Below are 16,979 nucleotides of genomic sequence, written 5' to 3'. Positions count from 1 at the left end.
CAGGCTTCTAAGTCTTCTATAATACTCCTGTCACACATGTGAATAACTTCTGGCTTTGGGTGGAAAAGGACTTGTATGCACCAAAAGTAACCAAATTCTGCAGTTTGTGGGGTTTTTTTTCCATAGTGGATGTAATAAGGAACAACAACTGTGTGTTGATTTTAGAGGCGAGAGGGCACAAAGCTGTAACTCCCATTTCCTACAGGGGGGAGGCAGAATCTGCTTATTTAGGAGCAGCACTCAGAAGATTTTGTTTCTTTATAAATACTCTCTTACACATTTAAACTGGGTTTGCTCAGGCTTTGTTGGAGGCAAAACCCAGGTGAGCTCAAGAAAACGTAGGAGATAAACAAGTCCTCTACCCCTTGCTCAGAAAGGGAATGAATGGAGAGCTCATCTCAAGTCATACTCTTACATTAGCAAACCGGGTGTAAGCCCAGCCGGAGCAAACCGGGTTTATTGGCATATACGTAAATAAGCAGTGTAGTGAAGCTTGGCTGGAGCGGCTTCAGTCCTGATTCCATGCAAAGCAGCTGTGATTTATCATATTCCTCCAAGAATGTGTGTTTAGAAGATGCCTGTTTTTCCCTCCATGTCTTCAGGCCTGGGAAAGACTGGAAAAAGCTGAACATGAAAGAGAACTGGCACTGCGAAATGAGCTCATCCGACAGGAGAAACTGGAACAACTCGCGCGCAGATTTGATCGCAAGGCAGCTATGAGAGAAACCTGGCTGAGCGAAAACCAGCGTCTCGTCTCTCAGGTGCTGCTTTCACCACGGGTCTGCGTGACTCAGATGGTTCCCAGGAGTAATTATAGGATCCAGAGCTCGCCAAGAGGACATTTCCTCCCCTGTACCTCTTATTTTACTCAATCTGTGTATATGCACACTTACAGTATGTGTGTGCAAATGTGTATTTACTGTACATACCTTGTATCCTATCTTTAATGCATTTGCATATACGTTCCTTGACTCTATCAGGCTGTACTCAAGAGATACTGATGTGGAAATACCTACCCACAGTCAAGATTTTCTGTATCTGAATATTGTGGCCAATTCAGTGGAATTAGCCCAGGATTCAATTTTATCTTTTAATATTAGAGGTGACTTAAAAGCCCCCCAAAGGCTCATCCTAATCCTGATGGAGACCATGAATCTTCCCTCAGAGGTAGTAAGTGATGTCTCTGATCATATCAGTGGTTCTCTGGTCATCAGAGATCTCTCTTATTTTATTAAAGAAGGCTTTCCAGAGCATTTTGAGGTCCCAGATTTGCTGATGAGTGTACTCTGCCCCACCAGGAATCAAGTTAGAGTTTAACAGTAGGGGTCATCTCCTCAGCAGCCATCACTGAAGAAGTGTCTCTGTCTTTACAGGATAATTTTGGCTTTGACCTCCCAGCAGTAGAAGCTGCAACGAAGAAGCACGAGGCCATTGAAACTGATATTGCAGCGTATGAAGAACGTGTCCAGGCTGTGGTTGCAGTTGCAAAGGAGCTTGAGACTGAAAACTACCATGATATTAAACGCATTACTGCGAGGAAAGACAACGTTATCCGCCTCTGGGAGTATCTCCTGGAGCTGCTCCGGGCACGGAGACAGCGCCTGGAGATGAACCTTGGTCTGCAAAAGATATTCCAGGAAATGCTGTACATTATGGACTGGATGGATGAGATGAAGGTGGGTGTCAAAACGCGGACCAAATGCTCTGGAAAGGTGTAGATGGTACATCAGTAAGATTCATTTTGCCCCTCTGGTTTAATAGACAAGTGCAGAAGATCCACAGTCAGGAGCAGAGAACAAATTCCTTATACCTTCTGAGGATTTTCTAAAGTGAAAACAAGCGAGGAGAAAGAACAAGTTCACTCCTATAAACAGCTACTTTTTAGCCTCAAGCCTCTCCCATAAGGGTCAGAGGCTTTGGTCACAGCGCTTGGGTAAGGAGGACAATTTTGGTTGAAAGGGAACACAATCATCCCTCTCCATCACAATTTACATGGGGAACAAGTCACCTCCTCACCTCTGTGCTTTAAAAAGCGTGCATTTCTTCCTGTCTGTTCTCCTGGGATCTGGGAAGGGAAAGGACCATGACTTTGTTCTTGTCCATCAGCCAGCAGAACTTGGAAGCTGTTGGAGGAAAGAGAGATGCGTGTAGCTCAGTGGCAGCTCACAGCACCTGGACTGTGCTTTTCAATGGGCCTGCTGAGCTAACTTAGCTCCATGTCATCCTAGACTGAAAACTGCATTGAAGAGCAGTCAGGTTCTTCATGGGTGCCAACGATCTTAAAAACATTGGCTCAAATACCTATCAATCAGCCATGTCTCTGCACATCTGCAATAGCTCTCTTTATGGGCCTGGTGTTTCTCAGCACTTAATGTCACAACAGAGAACAGGGTAGTGCGTGGAGTCATTAAGAAGCAGCTTCTGGCCTTCAGCCCATTTGACTTGTCTGTTCTGTTTCCATCAGGTGCTTCTGCTGTCTCAAGACTATGGCAAACACTTGTTAGGAGTTGAAGACCTGCTGCAGAAACATGCTCTGGTGGAAGCTGACATTGCAATTCAGGCTGAGAGAGTGAGAGGGGTCAATGCATCTGCTCAGAAGTTTGCCACTGATGGAGAAGGTAACCAGCAGCCAACACATCCTCCTTTGTCTTAATGACGTATGAGGTTATCTATAAGCCTCATTAGTTCTGCAAGGCACGTTAGGTTTAATCAGCACCAGAGGATATTCCAGCTTCCTTTGTTCCTTCTTTATTGTGTCAGTGATTAATTTGCCTGGGTACCTGCTCAAGAATTTATTGTTGCATTGTGTGGTGCATGGGATGTCACGCTCCGAACCAGCAGCTTGTGTAACTTTGTAGTAGTCACCATTAATTCTCCATTCTGTGTTTCTAATGTAAACCATACGGGTTATTTGACCTAGTCTGGTATTGTCCCAGTTTATGCTAAACACAAGCAATTCCAGTAAACCAGTACCATTAGCTAGGATAAATGGTCATTTTGTGCAGGTGTGTGTAAACCTGAAGCAGTGAATTTTGTTTCATGGCAAACAGTCCTGAATCCTTTGGGGTTTTTACTGTCTTCATGCAAAGAACGGTATTTTCTGACGTGTGTTTTTGCATGGTGGAGCTCAAATAGTCCCAGTTGTAACGTACGTTCCCCGTCCGAACAGGTTACAAGCCGTGTGACCCGCAGGTGATCCGGGACCGTGTTGCTCACATGGAGTTCTGTTACCAAGAGCTGTGCCAGCTCGCGGCCGAGCGCAGGGCGCGCTTGGAGGAGTCCCGGCGCCTCTGGAAGTTCTTCTGGGAAATGGCTGAAGAAGAAGGTTGGATCAGGGAGAAGGAACAGATCCTGTCATCTGATGACTATGGGAAGGACCTCACCAGTGTTGTCCGTCTCTTGAGTAAGCATAAGGCATTTGAAGATGAAATGAGTGGCCGTAGTGGCCACTTCCAGCAGGCGATCAAAGAAGGTGAAGACATGATCGCGGAGGAGCATTTTGGGTCTGAGAAGATCAGAGAAAGAATTAAGGATATCCGGGAGCAGTGGGCTAACTTGGAACAGCTATCTGCCATTAGGAAGAAGCGTCTGGAGGAAGCCTCTCTCCTTCACCAGTTCCAGGCTGACGCTGATGATATTGATGCATGGATGTTGGACATCCTCAAGATTGTCTCCAGCAATGATGTTGGCCACGATGAATATTCCACTCAGTCCTTGGTCAAGAAACACAAAGATGTGGCTGAAGAGATTGCAAGCTACCGGCCAACCATTGACTCTCTTCATGAGCAGGCGAAGGCTCTGCCACAGGAACACGCCGACTCTCCAGATGTCCAAGGCAGATTGTCTGGAATAGAGGAAAGGTACAAGGAAGTTGCTGAGCTGACTCGGCTGCGTAAACAGGCCCTGCAGGATACCCTGGCTCTCTATAAGATGTTCAGTGAGGCAGATGCTTGTGAGCTCTGGATTGACGAAAAGGAGAAGTGGCTGAATAACATGCAGATTCCAGAGAAGCTGGAGGACCTGGAAGTGATCCAGCACAGGTGAGAATGCCTTTACCAGGAAGCTTGGGGAATACTGGGTGGAAGTTCTTTACACCAGCTGCCTGTGGCTCAGGTTCTCTGTGTGATCATTCATGGGTCGGTTTTTTCCTCCCCTCTCAGATTTGAAAGCTTAGAACCAGAGATGAACAACCAGGCATCCCGTGTGGCAGTGGTGAACCAGATCGCTAGACAGCTAATGCACAGCGGCCACCCGAGCGAGAAGGAGATCAAAGCACAGCAAGACAAGCTCAACACGAGGTGAGTGAAGGCCTCGTGCTCATGAACAGGACACCGGCTGAAACAAGGACAGTGGGGTCATTTCTGTTTCTTAGATGTGTTTTCAAAGACACTCTGATATTGTTACCTGAAGTGTATTCAAGGTAAGTGCTCAAAGCTTCAGAAGGAGAAAGAGCTGTGTCTTTCGAATATCTGATGAATAGGTGGAGTTTTGCTATTGACTTCAATCAGGTCCTGAGTGATGTGAGTGCTGGGAATGTACTCTGATGGCTATTATGATAAGAAACCAGTGTTATTTCATTTAAACTCATTTTCTTGGCTTCAAAATAAACCAAGAGAGCACATTTAGGGTGAAAATGAGCAATTTTTCACTTGAGGAAGAATTATACTTTTAAGGACTGAGTGTTGCTGGTGCTTGTCATCTTCTAATATACACCGTGGTTTGGTTAATGGTTGTTTTGCTGTTGATGATATGGGAGGGACTGAAAAGCCGTGAATAAGGTTATTTCATGGCTAATGTGAGCAACTGCCTGCTCAGCAACATCAATGTGTTTATTACAGACAAACCTCAATGTCTTTGCTTTTCTCTCCTCGCAATTTCAGATGGAGCCAGTTCAGAGAACTGGTAGACAGGAAGAAGGATGCTCTGCTCTCTGCTCTGAGTATCCAGAACTACCACCTCGAATGTAATGAAACCAAATCCTGGATCAGGGAAAAGACCAAAGTGATCGAATCCACACAGGATCTGGGTAACGATCTAGCTGGGGTGATGGCCCTGCAGAGGAAGCTGACGGGCATGGAACGTGACCTGGTGGCCATTGAAGCCAAGCTCAGTGACCTGCAGAAAGAGGCGGAAAAGCTGGAATCAGAGCATCCCGACCAGGCCCAGGCCATTCTCTCACGGCTTGCAGAAATCAACGATGTATGGGAAGAAATGAAGACCACCCTCAAGAACCGGGAAGAGTCCCTTGGAGAAGCAAGCAAACTGCAGCAGTTCCTGAGGGATCTGGATGACTTCCAGTCCTGGCTGTCCAGAACACAGACCGCGATCGCATCCGAAGACATGCCAAACACACTGACGGAGGCGGAGAAGCTGCTCACTCAGCATGAGAATATTAAGAATGAAATCAACAATTATGAGGAGGATTATCAGAAAATGAGGGACATGGGTGAGATGGTGACCCAGGGGCAGACTGATGCCCAGTACATGTTCTTGCGCCAGCGCCTGCAGGCTTTGGACACTGGCTGGAATGAGCTCCACAAGATGTGGGAGAACAGGCAGAATCTCCTGTCCCAGTCTCATGCCTACCAGCTGTTTCTCAGAGACACCAAGCAAGCAGAAGCCTTTCTTAATAACCAGGCAAGTGGTCCAGATACACTATTACATTTGCCATGTTAGCACCATATACTGCAAGTAATAAACAAGATCTCTTGGCAGGAAAGCTGCAAACAGATAAATTGCCCTTTTTAAGCTACACTTTGCTTTTTTACTTCTTAGGAGATGTTTCTTTTCACGTGTGGTGAATGTGTTGCTGGAGCAGACAGCACAGCCCGAGTGTAATCCTGTTCTCTCTCTGCTTTAACCACAGGAGTATGTTCTGGCGCATACAGAAATGCCCACTACCTTGGAAGGAGCAGAAGCTGCTATTAAGAAACAGGAGGATTTCATGACCACGATGGATGCCAATGAAGAAAAGATCAATGCAGTTGTAGAGACTGGCAGGAGGCTGGTTAGTGATGGGAACATCAACTCGGATAAAATCCAGGAGAAAGTGGACTCTATTGATGACAGGTAAGGTGGGAATGCTGGTAGGATGTGGCTGCTCAGGCTTTAATCCTGTTCCCTGAGAGCTGACCTTTTACCAGACTCCAAAGGCAAAGCAACATGTTGGAAAATGCCTGTTGCAGGCTGTTTTCTTTGTCCTGTGGAAAAATAGGAATTGTAATGGTTCAAAAATGTGCCAGGCTAATCTCAATGAACTATTACCTCTCCCATTTTCCAGAGACTTCCGTGATAATGAGCTCACTACCTAGAATTTGGCTATAGGAGCATTGCTCTTGGAGTATTCACAGACGTTATGTTATGGTGGGAGCTGTAGCAGTTTGCTGTGTGGTTCCACAAGTCTTAGTTTTCCTCTGGTACCTCCTGGCTGATTTAACTAGAGCGCTGTATTCCTGCCTGTCCTCTGAGGAAGGAATGTGGCTCTTCAGGAGTGGAATTGGCATTGGATCCACCCCACCCGCCTGGCTTTGATCCTTCCAGCTTGTCTGGCCCTTCTGAGATCAGATTAGGAAGCCCTGGTACAAATGTGTCTTTCATCCCAGAACAAGTCTTTTGCTTTGTCTCCGTAGCTGTGGCATGGATGTAATAGAACATTAAGTGTTCCTTTTTCTTTGAAAACCAAATGTTCGGGTTTGATGGCTGTGATTCATGGCTCTTTTGGCTTTGGGCTTGAATAACAGTGGAGTCTTTCAATGTGCTTTTCAACCACGAGTATCAGAACACAGCAGTAAGCTCATACAAACTTCCATGTCAGATGTTACTGAGGACCCTTCTCTCAGGCGTGCATCCTCCCACAGCTGCTAAGATCAGGGTTATCCAGATGCCTTTATCTCCAAGGAGAAGCTGAACTGAAGCAGGTCTGAAGATGATGTGCTTTTCCTGTTTTGGTGTCTCTCTGTCTATGCACCCACCTCAGCTGTGCCTCATGGCTTTAGGAGAGCTGGGTGTTCCCATTCCCAGAGCTTGCTGAAGGCCTTTGAGCCCACTGACAACCTGACCCGAAGGATACCCTTGGTTTTCATTCTCTCTTTAACCAGCTTGACTCTTTTTAGATCCCAAAGACCAGGAAGGCCAGGAAGGTTATGTGAGAACAGTCAAGGTGAAAGCTGGGAAATCGATTTTCCTTATTTACCCCCTGACTTTCAATGTCCTCTGCTGTAAGTTTTGCCATCCACTTATGAAAGCAGGAGGACTTGGTCCTGGCCTTCTGATCATGTGTCTTCTTTCTGCAACTTCTGGAATATCAGAAGACAGCATCCAAGGGTGCAGTAGCAAATGATGAGCTGCTTCTTGCAGCCCTTTCTGGAGGCAGCTTCTGCCTCCATCCTGCTGCAGGGCTGTGATGCTCTGGTGACTGTTTCACCAGTGCAGCTACTCCTCAATGTCCCCACTGTCCTGTGCATCCCATCTGGCCACCTGGGCTGTGCTGCCTGCGGGCCACGTGCTGGAGTTCCTCCTCTGAATGGAGGCAAGTCCTAGAGGCTGGAGTTTATTAAAGCCTACTGCTTTTTTCCAGTGTATTTCCTCAATTCCAAAGCTATTTATGCGGAGCTCTGCAGGAGCCATCCGGTGTGCTGCTCTTCAGGAAATCCCTGTGATTGCTCTCCGGGTCTGTGGGGCTGATAAGCCTCCAGAACAAAGCCTTAGGGCTGGGTGCAGCGGGAGTGGTAGCAGAGGAAGCCTCTTTGGGTTTACACTAAACTGCTCTCCCAACCAAGCTCCACCTGGAGGTTTAACAAAGGACCAAAACAAACAAGTGCAAGTATGTGCAGCGGCTCCATGCTTCCCATACGGGGCTCTTTGTAGTGTTGAGCATTGTTAATCCTGGTTTTCACATGCTTTCAAGCTATTCCAGAGGGGACCCCACTGTCCATTGGTAGAGCAGAGAGACCTTGCCCTGAAATGGTCACCATCTAAACAGACATGGGAGGCATGAGGCTGAGGACGGAGACTGCAGAAGCAGTGTAGTAGGAGCACAATCATAGAATCACAGAATAGTCAGGGTTGGAAAGGACCTCAAGATCATCCAGTTCCAACCCCCTGCCATGGGCAGGGACACCTCACACTAAACCATGCCACACAAGGCTTCATCCAACCTGGCCTTGAACACTGCCAGGGATGGAGCACTCACAACCTCCCTGGGCAACCCATTCCAGTGCCTCACCACCCTCACAGGAAAGAATTTCCTCCTTAGATCCAATCTAAACTTCCCTTGTTTAAGTTTTAACCCGTTACCCCTTGTCCTGTCACTACAGTCCCTGATGAAGAGTCCCTCCCAGCATCCCTATAGGCCCCCTTCAGGTACTGGAAGGCTGCTATGAGGTCTCCACGCAGCCTTCTCTTCTCCAGGCTGAACAGCCCCAACTTCCTCAGCCTGTCTTCATACGGGAGGTGCTCCAGTCCCTGATCATCCTCGTGGCCTCCTCTGGACTTGTTCCAGCAGTTCCATGTCCTTTTTATGTTGAGGACACCAGAACTGCACACAATGCTCCAGGTGAGGTCTCACAAGAGCAGAGTAGAGGGGCAGGATCACCTCTTTCGACCTTTTAGTGCAGATCACAGGGAAGAATGAATGGGAATAAGAACATGGAGAAGAGGAGGAAGAGAGGTGATGCGATTGAATAAAGCTATCACTACTAGCTTTTCCAGCTGGGAAAGGAGCTGGTCTGCCTGATGCTGCTGTCCCTGCTTTGGTGACTTCTGCTGTAGTTTCTGCCATCCAGAAGGGAAGCTTTTCCTCCTCCATTTTCTCTTGGAGCAGTGTAAGGGGGGTGCGGGCCTACATACGGCCTCTCTGATTCTGCAGTTGAGGTTTGCTTTAAAGGCAGTGGTAGATCTGACTCAGATTGTGACCTGGGCCTTCACCAACTTGTGCATCTGTGCAGCTTCCTGCTCAGCAGAGGACAGAAGTCAGTTTTGTTCTTGGCCGTTCAGAGAGCAGAGTGCCTCTTGTTTGCTGGAACAGCTAAAGAAGGTAAAGCTGCCTTGCCTGTATCTCGGTGTTCTCAGCAGGCAGTTACAGTCACACTGTGTAAGATTCATTACTCCTGCACCAGCCTGGAAACCCACAGGCTTACAGTTAAACCACAAGTGATGCTGTCAGCTTTCAGCTAGGTTAGCACCTGGGGGCCTCCAAGGGACAGCATGGGAACATTGGGCAAACCTTATTCTACCTCAAGCCCTTCTGACACACTGCTGGTACTAAAGGGCAGGGGAAACTTTCTGGTGGTAGGGGGAGTTATGCACAGTAAAATCCCTGTCATAGAACCCCAGCCTGGTTTGGGTTGGAAGGGGCCTTAAAGCTCATCCAGTTCCAACCCCTACCACGGTCAGGGACCCCTTCCACTGGAGCAGCTTGCTCCAAGCCCCTGTGTCCAACCTGGCCTTGGAGCTTTTAAAGGATTTAGGGAAACATGAACAAGGAATTAGTCATGTTTGATTACAGCCAGTCTGGCGCAGGAGAGCAGAATAAGTGACTTCTTGAGGCCCTTTATTCCCATCATCCCCGCCATCAATTCTATGATGAAAATGCAGGGATTCCTGCCTGTTCCAGCAGTGTCCATCCTCAAAATACTACAACCACATCTTCAAGCATCCACTTTAAACCTTGTTACAGTTCAGCCCTGTTCTTCCTCAGAGAATACTCATCTGCCAGTCTCACTCCAGGTTGTCTTGGACAACCAGCCAGCCTTTTACAGTTAAACAGCTCTAAGAGCACAGATTGTATTTGTTATGCCGAGGACTTAAAGGAAAGCAATGCCATCATCTGTTTGATGCCCTGCTTGGTTTCTCTTCAAGCTTCTTGAGTTTAATATTTCCAGCACTCTCTGGGAGCTAATTTTATTACTTTCCCAACAGAAAAACTTTGAGCTCTATTCAAACAAGAGTCAGGAAAATTCTCCTTTGAACTCCATAGCCCATGTTCTCTCCGGAATACATGAGTCTATAATGTAATCTGGCCTTAAATCTATGAACTCATCATGATAAAATCACCCAAGCAATTCTTTGCTTCATTTTAGCAACCTGAGTAATGCCCTGGATTTGCCCAGGCATATAAAAACCAGCTAAGAAAGAGAGGAATCAAACCCAGTGATGTTAGCTGTGTTATAGGGCTTTTTCCTAAGGCACAATCTGTGTGTCCTTTTCTTTGTGCTCTCTCAGATAACACCTGATTAAACTCCCAGATTAGCTGGGCTTGGACTGCAGCCTCTTCCTTTGATGGGTACCTGTGTCTTCCTTGCCATCTGATCTGTAAATTCATTTTCTTGACCTACAGCTATATAGATGCTGTTTGCCTCTACTTATTCAGAGGAAGCTGTTGAGACAAAAGAGAAGCAATTTGTACCCTCTAAAGGGTTTTCTCCTATTCCTCTGCCTACAGTCCTTTGGCTTCTGTGTAAAACATATCCCTAAGTCTTCCTTATGTTTCTGAAGTCACTAAATCCATGCCAGGGAGCTTTCTCTGGTGTAGATCTTTTCATCTTAGTGTAGATCAGGAAGAGTGGTCTCTTAATCCAGTCCTTGTCATCAACATGTAATTTATAGTCGTTGAGACTATCCTGAGTCCCTGGAGGTTTCACTACCATGGATTTATTGAGCTCTTGCCAGCTTGTGCTGAGATCATCTTATAAATTGCCACCCTTTAAAACAATTTCCAACTCTCTGTCCCTATTTATCTTAGGCCATTACAAAGAGCAGCAATATTTCACTGTAAGACCCTGTACAGTGAAATATGAACAGATTTACACAGTGAGCAGTAAATAACAATGATCTCCTCCTTTATTCTGCCTCCTCCATCTCAATCACCTCATAAATAATGCAAGTACTGAAGGAAGGGGATAACTGCTCCAAACTAAGCATGAATTAAAACCACGTTCAGAGGTACCTTGGGAATCAGCTCTTCAGGCACTGTTCCCTTTGAAGATCGCACCAGGACCTTTGGGAATGGCAGCGCGACTCATCCTTCAGGGGTAAACAGGAATTAAAAGCAGAGTGTCTGGACTGGCCTGTTCTTTCCTTTTGTCTGCTCTTAAACACGGAAAAATAGGTTCCAGTGTGCATAAAGCTTCTGTTTGCAGAAACACACAGGCCCTGTTTGTTAAACAGAGCGTTTGGAAGGTTGTCTGAACCACTCCTGCTTTGTTCGGGAGAACAAGGTGCGAGCTATAGCAGAGCTGTATTACAAAGAGTATTGCAGCAAGTACCCATTGTGCAAGAGCCGCGTAATGTGTGATCTTATTGCTGCAATCTTCAGATAGTTTTCTTATGGTTTTTGGCAAATGGTTTGAACTCTGCTGTGGTCTTGACACCAGTGAGGTGGATTCTGAACACAGCCCTGTGGAACCCTGCAGACTTCTATGGTTTTTGTGTATTTAACTGGTCACAAAAGCAAGTGGATGCTGAACTGAAGTAAGCCCATTAAACAGCACATGTACAGCTGAGCTTCCAAACCATCCTTCATTTGAAAGGCAGCAGAAGACACACACAATACATGTTCAGTATCTTGGAGAGGGGCTTTGGACAAGGGCCTGTAGGGACAGGCCAAGGGGAATGGCTTGAACCTGCCCGAGGGGAGACTGAGCTGAGCTCTTAGGCAGAAGCTCTTCCCTGTGAGGGTGCTGAGGCGCTGGCACAGGGTGCCCAGAGAAGCTGTGGCTGCCCCATCCCTGGCAGTGCTCAAGGCCAGGTTGGACACAGGGGCTTGGAGCAAGCTGCTCCAGTGGAAGGTGTCCCTGCCCGTGGCAGGGGTTGGAGCTGGGTGAGGTGTAAGCTCCCTTCCAACCCAAACCATTCCATGTATCCCAAAGAGGCTACAGAAGCCAACTCATACCAGTTTTGCATGCAATGCCTATTTCAAAGTGGTTTTCTCTGCTCTTATTTTTTTGACTAGACATAGGAAGAACCGTGAAGCAGCCAGTGAGCTTCTGATGAGGCTGAAAGATAACAGGGATCTCCAGAAGTTCCTCCAGGATTGTCAAGAGGTAAATCACATCCTTTCACTTCTATTGCTAAAGCTGCATCCTGCAGAGGAGCATCCTTGCCCTGTATTTCATCAGGGCTGGACTACTCAGCAGAAAAAATCAGCCCTACCCAAACCCCTGCAGAAATGAATCTGTTTTGGTTGGTTTTTCCCCATGAACTGAATTTCCCTTTGTCATCTAAGCTAAAGACAGGGAAAATTGCCAAAAGCAGTGAAGGTTTTCTGCTGCGGTATAAATAAATCCTGTGGAGCGTGGTGGAATTAGCGTTGAATTCATCAAGGTTTTCGTCTGCAGCTGGATATATGTGTCCTGGTGCAGGCGATTGCAAGTGGTTTCTATGAAACATTAGTCAGAAGAACAGGAGTAATGGGAGTAAAAGGGGAGCAGGATTAAACCGGATCATTTTTAATGTGTTATTTATCTGGTAGTTTGCATGTGTTTATAGTTGTTAAATCCTGTAACATTTAAAACAAGGAATCCTTTCCGGACATTTAATGACTTACACGGACTGTTTACACTGAAGGCAACGTTTTAAAGTTAGGAGTAATCTTGTTCCTAGCAGGAGGAATTAAGTGATTTTCAGGTTATTTCGTGCAGCACTGACAGATATTGAAGAGCTTTGCCTGTGGCCTGCATTAAAAACTAACTTCCCTTTGCTGAAGCCTGCAAAGAGAGCTGACTGTGGCAGAGCTGTGTGTTTAAATCCAGGAGTTACTGCACTGGCTGCACATCTTACCAGCTCCAGGAGCCTGGAAGTCTCTGCACCGTGTCTGAATGGAGCTGAGATTTCATACGAGAAGCAAACAAAATGATGATCATAAGCCAGGCAAATGATGTTTGCTTCTTGGTTGCCTAGATGTGGTCTGGTTTCCTGCATTGCACAAGCTAGCCATGCACTTGGCTGAAATTGCTTCTTCCTTGGTAGTAAAAACATGACAGAGTAGCAAAAATGATGCTGTTATTAGCAGCAGCTTCTTCCTTCCGGTACAAAACTCACTCCCTGGCTCTTGGAGCTCCTCTAGCCCCTGGGTCAATGTGGTTGTGTTGTTCCCCAGGGTCTGGTTTTCGCCTATAGCACAGAAAGAAAAGGCAGACATAAAAGCTCTAGTGTCTGGCTGCCTGAATGCCTTTCCTCTTGGTTGGGTCTCTCCAGCCACTAAAGCATGGATGTCTCCACAAAGGCAGAGCTTACAATACCCAAATGTTACAAATTTCTCCAGTCCTTTTTGAGAGGACATTGGCCTTGGTGATAACTGAATGGGTGTTTTGTGAGGAGACAGCCCATGGCAGGGGGGTTGGAACTAGATCATCCTTAGGTCCTTTCCAACCCAAACCTTTCTATAATGAGACTTAGCATTTACGTTAGCGTGACTGTGGCCTCTCTGCTGCTGGCTCCCTTGGGCTGGAGGGGTTGTGTGATGGATGGAGCTCCGCTGTCCTCCAGGGTGGGAGGGAGCCAAGGCAATGCTTCACTCTTGACTTTGACCAAGAAGCTGGGAATTCTTAGAGCACAGATTTGCAGCAGTCTCTGTTTCACCCAGCAATGATCCTTTGCCCTTCCTGCCTGCTGCCACAGGGATGGTTTCCCACCGACTGGAACCTGAGGAAAGGAAGTGTTCTCTGCAGCGTGCTCCTGCCCCAGGGCAGCCACTTTCCTCCTGTGGCTCCGTGCTGAAGTGTTATTGTAACGTGGCCTCTTCCCCTCCCTCCTTCCTGCCTCTGGCTCGGGGGAGGCGCTGAGGAGGGTCAGTGGGGCTGGAGGAGGTGGCGGGATAATGCTCAGAACAACAGCTCAGCAATGACAAACCTTTCCTCTGGGTCACAGATGAGGGGAAACAGCAGATTTTCTTGTTGATAGTAGTCAGATAGTACTGACTGCTGACTGCTTCTGAGTGCTTCTTGTGGCTCTTCATCAGATGCAGGTTCTTCCAGTACCTAAAGGGGCCAACAGGAAATCTGGAGAGGGGCTTTGGACAAGGGCCTGCAGGGACAGGCCAAGGGGAATGGCTTGAACCTGCCCGAGGGGAGACTGAGCTGAGCTCTTAGGCAGAAGCTCTTCCCTGTGAGGGTGCTGAGGCACTGGCACAGGGTGCCCAGAGAAGCTGTGGCTGCCCCATCCCTGGCAGTGCTCAAGGCCAGGTTGGACACAGGGGCTTGGAGCAAGCTGCTCCAGTGGAAGGGGTCCCTGCCCGTGGCAGGGGTTGGAGCTGGATGGGCTTTAAGGTCCCTTCCAGTCCAGACCAGTTTGGGGTTCTGTGTCACAGGTTAATCCTGGGGTGTTGCTTTTCCTTGTCTGTTTCTCACATTCATAAACATGAATGTGTGGAATAAATTTGCTGAGCGCATGACATAGAGACAGCAGAAACCCCTGAGAAGAGATGAGACACATTTTGCCATTTAGTTTTCTTCGACTTCCTGCTCATCCAGAGCTCACCTTCAAAGAGGTTAAAGCTGATCTTCCTCTAAGTGCTCTGAGTCCCTGTGCTGTCTGGGCTGATTCCTCCGTGCTTCTGGAGCAGCAGCATTTGGCGAGACTCCGCACATCAGGAGATGCTGCCTGTTCAGTGTGGCCTGGCACCTGGAGTGTGAACCTTACACAAGATAGGCTGTGCCAGCGCGGGTGTTTGCAGGGCCTGGTGGTGCAGCAGCACCCGGTGCTCTTTCACCTTCCCTTGTTGCTCTGCCAGCTTTACAAAGGGTTTATCTTGGCGTTTCTCTCAGCTCATGCCAGGTTTTCATTGCAGTGTTAGAGGCTTCTGGGAGCTGACAGCAGCACCAAGGTGTTGTGGTATCAGTGCAGAGGAGTGGAGGAAGCCTGAAAGCTGGCTCTGCTGGCATTAACAACCAGCTTATGGCTTCCATAGAGTGAGAGAATGGTCTGGGTTGGCAGGGACCTTAGAGCTCATCCAGTTCCAACCCTTGCCATGGGCAGGGACACCTTCCACTGAGTTTCAGTGTCTGTAGTGGTTGCAAACCCCATATTTTAAAGTCACCCCTTAAATCCTTTATTTGCATTAATGTTATCAGAAAGAACATACCAACAGTGTGAGAATCAGAAACAAGGGGTTTATCCTGACCCTGCCTGTGTCCCACATACCGTCTGTGTCTCACTTCACCCCATCTGTTAACAGGACCTGTATCACCTTTCCTTGGAAGCCCTCTGAAATCCTTAGAACATCTAATGCTATGGCCAGGAAAAGCAAACAGCGAAAGACAAGAGTGCAGTTTGCACAGTGTAGCAGCTGTCTTCTACCCAGAAAGGCAGGAGTAAAACCACTCATTTGGGGTTATAGAGTCATCCTTTGGGGGTGCAGTAGCTCAGCAGCCTGTTGTAACTGCAGACTCATTATCGTGAGCATTTCTATCAAGAACATCATATTTTCTTGATGGTGAGATCAGATGAGGAGTTTCTCTGATTGCTCTCCTAAGTTTTCCCTTCTTGTGGAGCTTAACAGTGCCTTTAAGGGACGATTTAAACAGGTTTGTGAGTGCTGAATGTACTTGCTGGCCTGTACCCTTAGTGCGTAGCGGGGAACTGGCGACTGAAATGGCATCCTGGAAACAAAGTTTAGGTTTGTTTTGACGTTTTCCACTTGGGAATTGACTCTAAATCAGCAGAAATGAATCCTTTTCAAACCCTATAAACATGCCTCTGAATGTGTGTTTTATCCACACCTAAGGGATAGATAAAGCAGTCGGAACCACCCCAGGAGGAAATTGGATGCTGGCTGCTGTGATCATTTTCACATTCTATTTGCCCATAGCAAATGATCTGACTTTTATAGGATTGATTTTCTGTAGCCTTGGTCTGGAAGTTGTTCTCAGTGCCTCTGGATTTGCAGAAAATCAGGATGAAATGAGTCTTGGTTTTTATATAATGGCAAAAGGAAAGTCTCGAGTACCAAAACCCTACCGGAGATTGGGCAAATACCGGATTTAGTGATGTAAACCTGCATAGAGAGAAGACTTTAGGGAATAGGTACTGAGTGTGTGAGTTGATGGTACAAACCTGTCTCTGCTCTTTGGTAGGAGTAGAAATACAGAATTTCTTATTCGGTGCTTCCCTGAAAAGTGTGCCTTGGGGCTCTGTTTAATCTGGAGATGCCTTTTCATGCCACTTCATTAGTGTGTACCTCTGAGTGCCCTCAGGAAGTCAGCAGGGCTCCTCAGGGGTGTAGTGATGACATTGAGTAGCACACTGAGTAACGTTGCAAGGGGAAAGTGGTACAGAGATACACCGTGACCAGTAAGTAGGACACACGTCCCTGTTGCTCTTGCTGCTGAACTGAGTGAGACCTGTGAGTTGAGGCCTTTCTACATGAGTCATGGGTTATTTATATGTTGGAGATGGATGTTTAAATTTAGCTGTGAAAGTGGTGGATCCCTGGCTGAACCCTGAGTAAAAGCTGTCGCTGGATCTTGTGCGGCTCTCCTGTAGACAGGCATCTTTTCATCCTTGGTCTGGGGGCACTTTGATGCTTTGCATTATTTCGCACAATTGTTTTCACAAGTAGCCATGCGTTTTCCTTTCCAGCTCTCACTCTGGATCAATGAGAAGATGCTTACAGCCCAGGACATGTCCTATGATGAGGCGAGGAACCTGCACAGCAAGTGGCTGAAGCATCAGGCATTTATGGCAGAACTTGCATCCAACAAAGAGTGGCTGGATAAGATTGAAAAGGTAACTGAAGAACCTCCTTTGTCAAAGGTGGTTTTGTACAGAGGTGGGACCTGTTCCTCTGCAGAGTTGGTTCTTGAATCCTCTCTCCAGCTAAGGCCAAACGAGATTTCATTACTGTAGGATAAACATCTATCACATTGTGTCTCCATCTACCCCATTTGAAGATGTTAAATGGCTTTTATCCAAGACATTCTCATATAATAGCCATTGGCTAAGCTGCCAGTTTCATGTTGTCTCGTCCTTCTTGTCTGTTTGGA

General features: G+C 47.1%; 1 protein-coding gene across 3 annotated transcripts in view; it reads left to right on the top strand.

Annotated features, from left to right (window-relative positions):
- Nucleotides 1-16,979, top strand: part of SPTBN1 (spectrin beta, non-erythrocytic 1) — a 140,347-nt gene that overhangs the window by 98,214 nt on the left and 25,154 nt on the right. For all 3 annotated transcript variants that reach the window (XM_065682507.1, XM_065682508.1, XM_065682509.1), the window contains 9 exons: nucleotides 603-761; nucleotides 1,374-1,676; nucleotides 2,465-2,618; nucleotides 3,170-4,040; nucleotides 4,161-4,298; nucleotides 4,881-5,637; nucleotides 5,867-6,069; nucleotides 11,951-12,041; nucleotides 16,576-16,722. In XM_065682507.1, the coding sequence (XP_065538579.1) occupies nucleotides 603-761; nucleotides 1,374-1,676; nucleotides 2,465-2,618; nucleotides 3,170-4,040; nucleotides 4,161-4,298; nucleotides 4,881-5,637; nucleotides 5,867-6,069; nucleotides 11,951-12,041; nucleotides 16,576-16,722 (2,823 nt within the window). The remainder of the gene's footprint in view (nucleotides 1-602; nucleotides 762-1,373; nucleotides 1,677-2,464; nucleotides 2,619-3,169; nucleotides 4,041-4,160; nucleotides 4,299-4,880; nucleotides 5,638-5,866; nucleotides 6,070-11,950; nucleotides 12,042-16,575; nucleotides 16,723-16,979) is intronic.

Source organism: Lathamus discolor, chromosome 5, assembly GCF_037157495.1.
Source record: "Lathamus discolor isolate bLatDis1 chromosome 5, bLatDis1.hap1, whole genome shotgun sequence".
In the NCBI taxonomy this organism is placed as follows: Eukaryota; Metazoa; Chordata; class Aves; order Psittaciformes; family Psittacidae; genus Lathamus; species Lathamus discolor.
This window is presented reverse-complemented; position numbering and strand designations above follow the sequence as displayed.